General features: G+C 37.6%; 1 protein-coding gene across 1 annotated transcript; it reads left to right on the forward strand.

The window, feature by feature from the left end:
* The first annotated feature begins 2,872 nt into the window (after positions 1–2,872).
* LOC133997397 (G-protein coupled receptor family C group 6 member A) lies at positions 2,873–12,646 on the forward strand. The gene is made up of 7 exons (XM_062436971.1): positions 2,873–2,943; positions 3,828–4,119; positions 5,258–6,100; positions 6,493–6,708; positions 7,750–7,867; positions 7,972–8,964; positions 12,630–12,646. The coding sequence occupies exons 1-7, from the start codon at positions 2,873–2,875 to the stop codon at positions 12,644–12,646; spliced, it is 2,550 nt and encodes an 849-aa protein (XP_062292955.1).
* The last annotated feature ends 1,685 nt before the right edge of the window (positions 12,647–14,331 follow it).

Below are 14,331 nucleotides of genomic sequence, written 5' to 3' on the forward strand. Positions count from 1 at the left end.
TGTTCATACTGATTATTAAAAGATCTCCTTCAAATGTGCTTTCAATGGAAGTGATGGAGGACTGTATCCACAGTGTGTCTACACAGTCATTTAAAAGTAGATGAGAAGCTTCTATTGAGCTTCATCAGTCTGAGTTAGTCATATCAAGTGATATCTGACACATTTACAGTCTTTTTAGCATCAAATTCCCTCTTAGTGTTTCCCTGTTGAACTGTAACGTTGAAACATAGAACACCTGATTTGACTCATTTGGACTGTTGAATCTTTATATTAACTTCAAATCAACTATAAAATAAATTTTTGTATTAGATAGATAGATATGTAGATTTTGTCTTCCATCACTTACACTGTAAGTGCATTATGAAATGATCTTCTAATGGCCAGTATGAACAGGAAGAATGATTACAGCAAGAAAATCATTGTGAACCTGTCCTTTAAAAGATCAGTGTGTACAATTTAGCAGGATCTATTGGCGGAAATGGAATATACTATTCATACGCATATTTTATTTGGTGTATAATCACCTTAAAATAAGAATCATGTTTTTTCATTATCTTAGAATGAGACCTTTAAATCTTCAGAGGGGGGCAGGTCCTCTTACACAGAGCCCGCCATGTTGCTCCACTAGATGCCATTTAATTCTACACACTGGTGCTTTAGACAGTTACATACCATCATGCCCTGTAATGTATATTTAAGTCACTTTGAAACATGGTTCAAATGCCCCCCAAATTTATTTCACAGCCACCAGATCCTAACCCAAGTGAGCAACTATGGGAGATTTTGGAGTGACGTCTAGACACCAAAACACCAAATGAGGGAATATGTGTTTTGTGTTTGTCCAGCCCAGTTTGTGCATTAATGACTTACATTAAAAGACAACTTTCAGGGCTAATTCAGAAATAGCAGAGTGGCATTCACATAGAGAAATTAAGGTGAAGGTCATGGGACAGGCCAGGTTTACAGCTGGGCTAATTAACTGAACATGCTAGGTGTGAGTATGACTGTATGATTTTTCTGGGAATCTTGTGAGCTTACTTACAGTACGTGCGATAGTTGATTATCTGGCTGATTGTATACATGTTTAGTTCTTTATCAAACTGAACCATCATTCCACCATGGCCACGGAAACCACGTCCCTTGTCACATTCCTGCATGCTCCAGTACCTTTCCTGTCAGGGTTGTTTACAGATACAAAACTATTGCTTCATGACCACCAGAGAATGTAAATAAAGTGAATTTTAGACTAACAGGTACTAAGGTACTAACAGACATCTTATTTTGTTGTTTAGGTATGAGTACTTGTTGCATCATCCAGGTTATGATCCATGCGTACATTTAATACAGTATCTCCCAATCAAACTCCACAGGGAAAAAGCACTTTGATTTAAATGACCTATTGATTGTCCTCTAGTGCCATCTGGGTGTTACATTTAAACACATTCATACAGTTTCTTGTGGAAACCGAAAATTGGGCAACACTTAGAGAGCAGCAACTTTGAACTTTTACACATAAAGGCTTAGAAGGCAGACCGAGCATTGGGTGGCTGAATGGATGGATGGATGTTTTTACTTTGGTCTGAGGGAATAAACATTCATCAATGTACCAATGCTCTGCTTGGCAAGTGTTCTGTGTTCATGAGAGTTTCCTTACAAAATCCAAAGGCTAGCACAGGAGGTATGTAGGACCAAAAACCTGACATGCTAAATACTTTTTTTTTAAGTAAGACACTTAACTTCAAAGGGACCCAATGACAGTCAAACTTGGAAGGTATCTGAGGCTCATTTAACAGAAATGTGGTATATGTACACAGACCTTTCCTCACAGTCTGAAGACATGCAATAAAAGTCTGAACGAGAAATTCTGAACCCTATCCAAAGTATCAGTAGAACAGGGTATCATGGGTAGGATCATGGGTGGGGTTTCAAGGGAATGCTGTCTTTCGCCTACTAGTTGTGCTCACTCTGGCCGTTATTCATTCGGCCCTGCCAGCAGTATTTCCTGTTCCACCTGATTCTTGACCATTTCTCGTCCGACAACACCGTTACAGTCTTTTGAGGCCAGCCTATTACGAGAAAGTGTCAGTGACAGGTCTCAGCAGCCTTACTGGAAAGAGAAGAGAGCGGAGTCAATCAGAAGACTAGTAGCTAGTATATAACCTCCACTTTTTGATTTTTTTGACCCTCTCATCCCTCCCACAGCCTTTTCTCCCTTATGAAATCTTCCCCCAAGCAGTCAGGCTCCTGAACCTGAAAATAAATGAACTGCCACTGAAATGACTGAAGTGAAGCACTTGCACTTTAGAGAAGTCACCTTATTGTTATTTGATTCTTAGCTTATTTATTGATTCTTAGCTTATTTATTTAGAACATCTTGCAATGTCTTGCCTTGTATCCTCTTTTTATTTAATCTCTCGGTTTTATTTTAAGCGAAACATTATTTAGTTTTTATGTATGCAAATGCATGAGAATGACCATTAAAGTGAACCTGAATCTGAATCTGAATCTGATTGGTCAATTCACCCAATCTCAAAGGGGTTTCATGGTTTCTGGACCCTTCTTCAGAAACCAGGGAAACAACAAGTATTTGTCATAAAGGAAAACACCTGAAGCATGGCATGTGAAGTATGAAACAGGTTTTTTGGTATGTTGTGTAGCTCGCACCGCCCAATTCTGTGAGACCATAAGTGTTCCTGCACATCGAAGAAGCAGTTTGTGTTTCACACCAGTCAAGATAAAGATGTGTTATTTACTGTACAGCTTCCTGCCGGCCCTGATGATGCTGAGCAGCAGCCCGGCTCTAGTCAATGGATGTGAATTTCACCAATCAGTTTGTGGCGCCCAAGCCCCGGGGGATATAATAATTGGCATAATGTTGCCATGTCATCGCAAAGTGAGCGCTCTTAATGATCGTATTAGACCTGACAACTTCAAATGCTCAAAGTGAGTATAAGAACTGAAAAATGTATATATGAGATGAATTGGATAGTACATTATTTTATTTTTGAATACCAGGTATTTGATGCGAACAACTCTAAATTTGTTGAAGGTTCTTAAAAACATTTACTACCTTGCACTGAAAAAAATCTTTAAAAATATCTTTAACTTCATTCTTTGACATTTGACATTATTAGTGTCATACTGTATGACAATATTTCATTACACTGAATGACACGTATCAAGACAGCCCAAAAATATTGATTAAATATAAGATAAGATAAGAAGCTTTATTGTCATACATACAATACGATACAATGGAATTTCATTTGGCAGTATTCCTTTAGCAACACAAATAATGATCCTATGAGCAATTATCAGCAGCAGCACCAGTATTTTTCCTTTTGACATTTTTTAAATATGAATTTCATGATTCAATATTATAAACTAGTGAAAACATGGGATAGACATGCTACTGTCATTCAGCATAATGAATGACATGGTGGTTTAACATGTGGTATAACATTGGAGAATTGTTTGTGCTGAATGACATAAGCTCCACCCTAATAATGAAAAACAAAAGTTTTCTCTTTTTCCCAGTGTTGTCTTTCCACTCAGATAGTTATGGATCAATTTGTCCAAATTTTGAGATTTTCCTTTACCTCAATGTTGGGTCCCGAAATTTCTAAATGAATACATGTCCTTATGTGCTCTGCTTTTAAAGATAGCTGACTTGATTTCATCTATGTACTGAAAATAGAATAAAATAAAATAAATAACTAGTGTAAATAGCTTGCTTTAATTTCACCAGTTCCAGGAATGTAATGTGTTTTGATATACTATATATATATATATATATATATATATACTCTATATATATCTGTTTTCAGTTTTGATCTGTTGGCATTTATGAAATCATTGGCTGCAATTCACGTGATTGAGGAGATAAATGCAGCTGGCTTCCTCCCAGGAGTGCACCTTGGATATATGGTGTGTGACACCTGCTCATATGCAAGCAAAGCATTGCAGAATGTGGAGCACATGTTCGCATTCAACGCCACTGAAAATCTGCAGTGCAACCACGCCGAATTCAGGCCCAAAGTCAAGATCATTTTAGGAGCGATGTACTCTGAGGTGTCTATCTCTGTGGCCAAACTGCTCAATGTGTACATGGTCCCTCTGGTAAGTCACAAATACCTTTTAATCAGTAAATACATATTACTGTGAAGTATTCATGTTTTCGTTCATGATCACTCATTATGCTATACTTAGATGATGCACATTTAAGGTGCATTTGTTAAAGGAATATGCAACATAATGGAACATAGGGGAGAACGGGGTTGGTAGTCACACTTTTTACTTTCCTTTGAATTCCTCATAAACCCCATACTGAATAGATTCCCTTTTAACTTGTAATGGAAACTTAAAGTACCAGGTAGAAATGGAGTGTTCTTACTCTCCTTCAGCTGATTCTGTTCAAAAGATATGGACTGTCAAATATATCTTGTGCACCTGTGACAAGCATCCCCATCATGGGGTTGGTAGTCACACACTATTGGTTGTTAATGTGTTATTTTAATGGGGAATATTAATAGAAAATGTAGACAATCTTACAAACTAATTTAAAATGTTTAGTTTCATTGAAACATTTCCTGCATCAAGAGAACATAAACGGGAAAAATCAATCCTAAAAGTGCATTTTTGTTAAATAACAATATTGTGCAGTTTAACCTCTGTGACTGCTCTGACCATCACATCTGGTCCTTGTTTGTCTTCCTGACAAAATTTCTGCTCATTTTCCTTTCTTAAAAGGAAGAGGGGACTAGATATATCACACCACATATGTATATGGCAACATGTGACAACCAATCCAAAGAGAATGTGACAAACATCCCCAACTGGGAATTTGTTGCTGCTAGCAAAGCTAACAACCACATGTTTTGGCGTAGCTAAGAAAAAAACCTACCTATTGCTATCTCTTCATACTTTTTAATGGTAAAGATTGTTTTATTATAAACTCAATGTGTAAAAGCCTAGAAAAGAAAAGAAAAGAAAAGCCTAGAAAAGAAAAGAAAAGAAAAGAAAAGAAAAGAAAAGAAAAGAAAAGAAAAGAAAAGAAAACACTAAAAAAGTCTGCTCACCTCAATGTCAAGTGGTTTACTCCAGAAATGACCTGGTCGAAAATGTAGGAATTTGATGAGATTTTGGGTGATATAAAAAATTCTAAGTTGCACCTTTGCAGTATGTAATTAAGAAATATAAAGCATGATTTAAATTTATTTTTTGTGTATTTAAAATTATTTTTTCTAATTCTTATCAGCTGAGCGCGACATCATCTTCACCAGTTCTTAGTGATAAGCTGCGCTTCCCAGTTTTTCTGCGTACTATTCCCAGTGACACCCATCAAACCAAAGCAGTGGCCAAACTGATGGCTCACTATGGCTGGGACTGGGTTGGGGTTGTGTATGCAGATGACGAATACGGCAAAGCAGCTTTCCAGAGCTTCGTCAAGGATGCTGGCGAAAATCATGTGTGCTTGGCCTACCAGGAAGTGTTGTCTCATCATAGCGATTATGAGGGCAACATGCAACGCATCAAGCAGGTCGCCCAGCAGATCCGCTCCTCCAATGCCCAGGTGGTACTGCTCATCCTCAAGGTGGAACTGGTGGACCTCCTCTTTAAGGAAATGATTCAGACCAAAACATCAAGGACCTGGATTGCAAGTGACGGCTGGTCCAGGAGCCGGTCCCTTGGCCATCTGGATGGCATCAACACAATTGGTGACATCTTGGGCTTTTCCTTTGTTGCAGTGAAGAGTGAATCATTTGATAATTATCTCAAGAATCTTAAACCAACCCCAGGAGGATACAACCACTTCATTGAAGAATACAAAAACCTGAGATTTAACTGCTCTACAGAATGTTTCTCAGCCAACCCTCCATCTTATTGTCCCACACCTGATCTCCTGACAATGAAATCTGATAAAGCATGCCATGCCATGGACCCCCAAGAACAAAATGATGACTTTCTCACTGAGGCTTTGGATACAAGTGAAGCCTTCAGTGACAGATTAGCAGTGTGGGCCACAGCTAATGCTCTCAAAACACTAATGAAGTGCAACAGTTCCTCATGCTTGGGAGAAATTAACTTCCCACCATGGAAGGTGAGAATTAAGATCAAGAACACATTTTAAATGTAGTTTCCTTACACTCTAGGACAGTGGTCTCCAACTCCAACGCTACTACCCTGCATGTGTTAGGTATCACCCCACTCTAACACATCTTATTTTACTTATTAACTCGTTATCAAGCCCATTGACAAGCTTCAGATGCTTAATAACAAGTTCATTATTAGAATCAGGTGTGTTAGAGTGGGGAGATACCTAAAACATGCAGGGCAGTAGCTCTCCAGGAGCAGGGATGGAGACCACTGCTCTAGGGATTTGTGCAGCACATGTATAAAGTATTTTTCCTTTCTTGTCTGTAAATGTTCTGTTACAATGATCAATCTCTGTTGAAGTTTATTTTAATTTACATTCTACCCTTTGCTTTGCAGCTTCTTAAAGAACTGAAGATGGTTAACTTCACATATGAAGGCCAGACTTATTTCTTTGACAAAAAAGGCAATTTTGTCAATGGTTATGATCTGATAATGTGGACACAGGATGGAGAACACAGAAAACTTCATAGGATTGGGAGATACCATGCTTTGGATGAACAGATAGAACTTCATGAGGAAAATGTTGCCTGGCTCTCAACAGTCAATGCCACAGTAAGATAACACTGTACCCACACAATGCAGTCACAGGTCACTAGTCAGTGTAGTAAGTGTCTATGTGTCCTTAGGGAAGATGGTAGCTGACTCAGGAGAAAAAGGGTCGGGTGATCCTCAAAGACATTATGGATGTCAGTATGATTCAAATCATAAAACAGTCCAAACACTTTATGTACGTTTTCCAAGGCAGTCAATCCGAAAATCACAGCCTCTTTATCCAGAGATTGTCCTGATGTTGTGCAGGCGTCAAAAAAGACTAGCTTTAAGTACTCCTTTTCATCTGTTAAAGAACTACTTTGGAAATGTTGCATGAGGGTAACAATATGAATGTCTTTCAAGACTGTCTTAAAGTGTGCATTGTTATGGCCATTATACAGCTTATCATGCCAGGAGTACAAAGACAAGAACAATCTTGAAAAGAAATCAGGGAGATAGTCAGGTGGACACTATGGCAATTAATTATAGTTTCGCCTTCAGATGTGATTGGATCAAGCTGCGTTGCATTTACCTCGGAAGTCGGAGCTGGTAATGATGTCACACCCAAGATTGTGTCGTTCTAGTTTAGAAGTCATGAAACCAGTTCTAGCCAGGTTAGCTATTGATAGCAATACCAGTTGACTGTATTTTGATCAAACAAACAGCGTAGCAACATAACTGCTAACACAGGATATTACTACAACTTTCACACTGTTGATGTACAAAGCGGAACATCTTGGATTTTGAGATCAGGGCTGGTGAGGTATGTCCGACTTTCCGAGTCAGAGATTCAACTTCGGGGGCATTCCAGTTGAAATTTCCTACTGGTAACTTCTGACATCCGAGTACAACTGGAACGCACTATAACACATTGTGCAGTCTGGTTTGTTTGAAGCATATCTGACAAACCGATTTAACAGTCATTTCATAAAACATAAAATAAAACAATTATTTGCTTTTCAATTCAACATGCATTTCCATTTCATGAAATATAAAGACTAAGTTTAGTAGTACAAATGTTCAGACTAATGAGTTACACGTTTTCGTGGTTTCCTCTCGCAGACCCCTCAGTCTAGATGTTCAGAAAGCTGCCCCCCTGGCTCTTTCAAGAAGATCTTGAATGTGTCCTGCTGTTACAACTGCACCCTTTGTACAGAGGGAACCTATTCAGATGCCCCAGGTATGCCTGATTGACATTCCAGATTTACTTCTCATTTGAGTTTTTTCAGACCAAACCAGAATGGCCTTGTTCTGCCTTATAATATATCACTCTCTTTTTAACAGATCGTATTGCCTGCAAAAAATGTCCCAATGGAACTTGGTCGCTCAAGGGTTGGAGCAGATGTAAGCCAAGAACGGAGTCGTACCTTCAGTGGAGTGACACTCACCCCATCGCCATGGTGACAGCCGCAGTCTTTGGCATTGTGGTCTTGATAGCTACCCTCATTATCTTTTTGGTGTACAGAGATTCCCCGCCAATGAAAAGAGCTGAGGTGAGATTGTCCTGTGTGATGATGTTTGGTCTGGCTGTGAGCTTCTCAAGCGTGATATGCTTCATGGACAAGCCCAATGTACACCTGTGCCGGGCCCGCCAGGTTATGTATGCCATGGGCTTCACACTGTGTGTGTCCTGCATACTGGTCAAGGCCTTACGTACCTTCCTGGCTTTCCTTCCCTTTGGTCAGCTTAGATATAGGAGACTGCACAGACTATACAAACCACCTGCAATTATAATCGTCATTACTATTCTCCAGGGAATCATCTGTCTTCTGTGGCTGATCTTTGATTCTCCTCAAATCGATAACACACCTCCATCATTACAAAGCATGAAAAAAGTAATCCAGTGTTGTCAAGGTAGCACATACATAGGTTTTGGCATCATGTTAAGCTACATAGCTCTGCTAGCGTTTATCAGCTTCCTCTTGGCCTTTAAAGGCAGGAAGGTTCCTCAGGAGTTCAGTGAAACAGGCTACATCATATTTAGCATGCTAATATATTTGTTTGTATGGATATGTTTCATCCCAGTCTACATTACCAACAGAGAACAGAGCGCTCCTGTGCAGGTTTCAGTCATTCTAGTATCCTGCTATGGCATCCTTTTCTGCCATTTCCTACCCAAGTGCCACGAAGCACTATGGGGGTCAAACACCGATACATTGGAGATGATTATTAGGAGAGCCACCGCCAGGGAAAATTCTGATCCAGACCCAGAGAGACACACAGATATCCCTAGAATAAACACAATCTCTCATAACAATAGCGAGTTATCCGTGTCAAGTAAGTCAACTAGACGCTTACAGACAGAGAGCTTACAGACACTGAATGAGGACAGTCCTACTGATGTTATCATGATAACTGCGTTCAATGAAAAGGAATATATCGAATCACTGTATGCAAGGCAGGAAAGAACAACCATTAAGAGACGAAGGAGCATATCTTTCTAAAAAAAATTGTTTTGGAGAAATTCAAATCGTTTGATTAAATGATATGATATGATTTATTTTAGTATTAAAACATTTTTTTTAAAAGATCAGTGAAGTCAATATATACTGGAAATCCATGTCTGACATAATCTGTTTTCTGCTGAAAACTGTTATATTCGTCAATATACCGAAGACCACATATGACTCAGTTGAATTGTATACAGCTGCTTTTACATTCCTGTTGTAGTTTGCATTGTGTGTTTTTTTATTCATCATAATATCATCATAATACATATATGTGTACATATATATAAATAGCAAGGCAAGGCAGCTTTATTTAGACAGCGCATTTAAGGGGCAACTCAATGTGCTTTACCTAAAAACAAAATTACATTAAAAAAAATAATATTAAACAGTAAAAATTGGAAACATTAAAATATACATTTAAAAACAAGAAAATACAATTATAATAAAAAGAAAAGGACAGAAAAATAGAAAAAAAAAAAAAACTAGATCATAATAGAACATAAAATATGACAGTGCAGCATAAAATAATGATTTACTTAAGTAAAAGTGTAATATATGTATATATATATATATATAAATATAACGTCAGCAGCTTAAGATGTCAAGGTTTCTTTCAAGGTGAGGTAGAAACATGCTTAGGTGGCTGATAAATGATTGAAGCTTAGGTTTTTAGTCCCTTCAAAGCAATATTGGTTCTTAATAAACATAGATTCCAGTCATCTACATGTCCCCAGCTATGGGAGGAGACTGTGTTCCAGTCTAGCATGGTATATTATTTACTTTACATTACATATGTTTTGTAAAAATGTTTCTTGTAAAGTTTTCTTTTGTGTGTTAATATACTTCTGTTGCTTTTAGTTTTTAACAAAGATGCTACTAAAGGGAGCAAACCACTGTTTTATTACACATTTATTATATTTTAATGTACAGGCCAGTTTTTGTTTGTACTGTGTTAAGAGGGACTGAGTGGCACAGTGGCCATGCATGTGTGCTCTGTTGTTGGTTTGAGTCAGCTTAGTTGCTATAGTAGTACAAGTGTTGGTGGTTTATTCATTGCCAACATATTTTGTGACAATTTTTTATGCATAACTCTACACTAACCTGATGGTGCAGTCTGCCCCACACTGCTTATTTTCATTGCTTGTTAATTTATTTTTGTATGATTCTAATATTTATGTATAAATTATACACTTTATTCCATCACTCCTTTATTTTGGCATGTCTTTTATTCAATGCATTGTAAATAAAAATCTATATTTCTGGTTTAGCAGTCTCTGGCTCCAGTTTATCTTGGGTCTTGTGTACTGAGGATCACCTGGTCACACTAGGGTGGTTGTCCAGGGCGCCACCAGCTGGAGGGATGACAGACTATTATATAGTGACGTAATCCACAGAGAGAGAGAGAGAGAGAGAGAGAGAGAGAGAGAGAGAGAGAGAGAGGGAGAAGAGAGAGAGAGAGAGAGAGAGAGAGAGAGAGAGGAGAGAGAGAGAGAGAGAGAGAGGAGAGAGACGGAGAGAGAGAGAGAGGAGAGAGAGAGGAGAAGAGAGAGAGAGAGAGAGAGAGAGAGAGAGAGAGGGATTTAGGCTGAATGTCCTCCTTAAGACACCAATATGAAAGTGGTCCATCTTCCCCATGTCCAAAACAGCCACAGAGAAAATGTTTTCAGCTGTTAGGGTAAGTGTTCCCATTAAGCACCAAAATCTAAGTTCAGCTGTTTTTCATGGATACTGACATGATTTATAAGAGAGATCATTTCTTATAAAGAAGATTTATCTCTCATTGTAAAATGTATTCATTAGTTCATGTAGATTTTAGAATATAAAATAAAGATATTTGATGAAAAAGTCAAAAGTCTGGGCATGAGTTTAATTGGTACTGTGACACCATTTAAGCCCATGTGTGCTCCAAATAAACCCACATCATGATTTATTTACTAAATATAAAAAATATTGATTTTAAAGTATTAAAAACAGTAATATATGTATTCAGTAACATGTTAAATATTAAAAAATGATGAAAAATCCTCCTGAGTAAAATCTTAAAGGTGTGACTTCAGATGTAACCTCCTTTATAATCATCAACATTTTCATCAGTGACTGTCATTTAATGACACATTTTTCCTTTAAATGTAACAGATTACACTTAGATTTATTGTGTCATTAAATTATGTAATGGCCTTACATGTAAGTACTTACTCCCCAACACTGTCCTTAGCCCCACATTTTAGCAAAGTACTTATTTTAACCCAAAACCAGAATCTTTCCTTGAACCTAATGTTACGACCTCAAAACTTATCTAAAAAGGAAGCTGATCAGGGAAGTAGAATAAATGACTGAAAGGAAACACCACTACTAGTCACTAATCAGGAGCACTATCTCAAAAACACACACACACAGCACTGGCCCACTGGCACTTGGGTTTTGGCTTTCCATGGTTGTTTATATGTTGTGGCTGATTACATCACAGCTGCGGCAATCAGCAGAGGAAGGTGAGGGCAGCACCTGGCGGAAGAGAAAAAAAGGAACACAGAACCAAACACAAAACGCACACCACGGCACATAACACTAACCACACCTGAACATTAGCGTTGACATCATCATCATAAAACCAAAACCAATCCTAAAAATCATTTAAACAATGACGTGTAACTGTCTCTTTCAGTCCATACTGAAAGAGAGAATATGGATGATTCTCATAAGCAGAGTAACATGATTGTGAGTGTATGTGCAGCCATTCTATCAACTGAAATCATGTAGTAGCCATGTATCTACAGCTTACATTAAAATAAAGTCACATGGTTGGAAAAATCCACAAAAAAAGGTTTAATTACCACTTTATAATCATTAAAATGACATCTAGTCCTAGTTACCTACTTTACTGTGAAGTCCATTGTCAGTGTATGCTGTTTATTGAACCAGGATTGGCTTCAAACTAGTTGTGATGTCACAAATCCTGATCATAGGCACACTCTTAAATCCAATTTTCAATGAGCTCGGAGAAACTTTCCCCTTTTAGCAGATGCATGTGAAAACAGCCTTCCAGTATCAAACTCTGCACACACATCACCCTGTCCAAACCAGTTGAATTAAACCAAATTGAGAACTGTTATGATTATAATTGAAAATATCAAATCTCCTCATGAGTGCCAGTTGATGCGATTCAAGATTGTGTACACAGACGCCTTCACAAACCAACAAATAGTTCCTGACGTGATCTCTATCAACGGGGGGCGCGGGGGGTCAGCTTCAGGGAATTTACAGTGCTCGAGTCGTACAAGCATTAGAGAAAAAGCTGGAAGGCAAAAAGCTGAGAATAGCACAGCATAGCAGCCTGAGACTGTTACACAAGTGAGAGCCAATCAGTAGTGATCCACCTCTCAGAGGTATTAACAAAGCTTGTCCTGACAACACACAGACACACTGGCCAGGCTCTCACTCGTGACCACACACTGATCTCAATACAGTTAAAAACACATTTCCTTTCCGTTTTAGGACCTTCATCGCAGTGAGAGTCTTTCAAAATCTTGATACGTGATTATCAGCCTTGACAGGAATGATTTTATACTTCCTTGTTAGATAATGTCAGCATGTCAACAACCAAAATGACAATGCAGCCATTGTTACTGACAAGACATTTCCACTGAACTATTGTAGTAAAGACAATGAAGTGTTCCAAATAAAACATGTGTTACAACATACAATTGATCTTAAATCATATCACGTAAGACACAATGACAACACATATTTTACTGATTTTACATACTGTCACAATGTAACAAAATTGCATCACCTTTAATGCAAAATAATACTTCTTTAAGTAAAAGTGCAGAGATACAATCAGCAAACTGTATTAAAGGAACAATAGCGCTAAGTATGAAGAACCTGAGGCACCTTTTCAGAGTGTTATACATTCATCAGCCACTTCATTAGGTACACCTGTGCAATCTAATTCAATCCAATACAACAATCCAATCTATAAACTGAGGTGGTGGTTGTACTGAGGTGTGTATAATTGAATGGTGTTCCTAATATTTTGCCCCTCTCATATATGTTAATGGAGTGGACAAAATATTAGGAACACCATTCAATAAAATGCACTCTAATACACCACCATCACCCACTGTGATCTCAGTAATAAACATAAAGTTTAATTATCACCTTCCTGACAATGTTAACAAAAACTGAAAATGTATAAACTTCATAAATGTAGAATTTAAAGCAGAGCTGTTGTATTGGATTGAATTATATTACACAGGTGTTCCTAATAAAGAGACCAGTGAGTGTATATACTGTATATTTAACACTGAATTCTCAATGTTACATATGTTCTCATGTCTCTTTGGGCTACAGTGAATTTTTAAATATGTATATAATGTAACTTTAAACCATAGTGATGTAAATTAGAATTACATTTACAACAGTTGGACAAAATATGACGGTAAGTAATAAATAAAACAATTCAGCAACAGTCCAGAATAATAGAGTGGAATTATGTCAATAGAAATAACATGACAGAGGGTGTTACTAGCAGTTCATGACACTGGCACAACTTTATATTATATTGATTTGATTTGATGAATTCATGCTTGCGGTAGAGTACACTGAAAAACTCTGTAAACATTAAAATCATAGAGAAAACATTAAAAAAGACATTTTACATATGGGCACAAGAGAAGATAAACATTTGTACATTATTAAAAATGAGTAATGAGTAGGGCTCAGATTGTCATTTAAGAATATGTTTGCATAGCCCACAGGATTACTAACAAATATGTGAGGCTCAGATTATCGTTTATAACACGCTGTTTGACTGTTGAAAAAGTAATGATATTTAAATAGGTTTAAAAGGTTACTTCCAACACAGAGGGCAATTTGACACCTCATCATCTGCTTCAAAATGATCTTTTAAGACATAATATTGAACAGTGTAACTGTAGTATGCAGAGTTGACTCTCAGTCTGTTTGTATTGGCCTTGAGATCCACTGGTTTGTTTTGCTTTCTTAGAATCTTGGCAGTAAAGCTGCCTCGTGTTGGTGCCAAAAAGTCGATTAAGCAATCTGTCAATGTAGATTTATGTAGTGGCAAATCATAGCAAAAGTCATCTCAAGGCATTTTTGACAAGGAGCAGATCTAGATCATACTCTTTAACCCTCGTGTTTAATTGACCCCATCTCTTTTGACTGTTCCTTCTTT

The sequence above is a fragment of the Scomber scombrus genome, chromosome 17 (assembly GCF_963691925.1).
Source record: "Scomber scombrus chromosome 17, fScoSco1.1, whole genome shotgun sequence".
Lineage (NCBI taxonomy): Eukaryota > Metazoa > Chordata > Actinopteri > Scombriformes > Scombridae > Scomber > Scomber scombrus.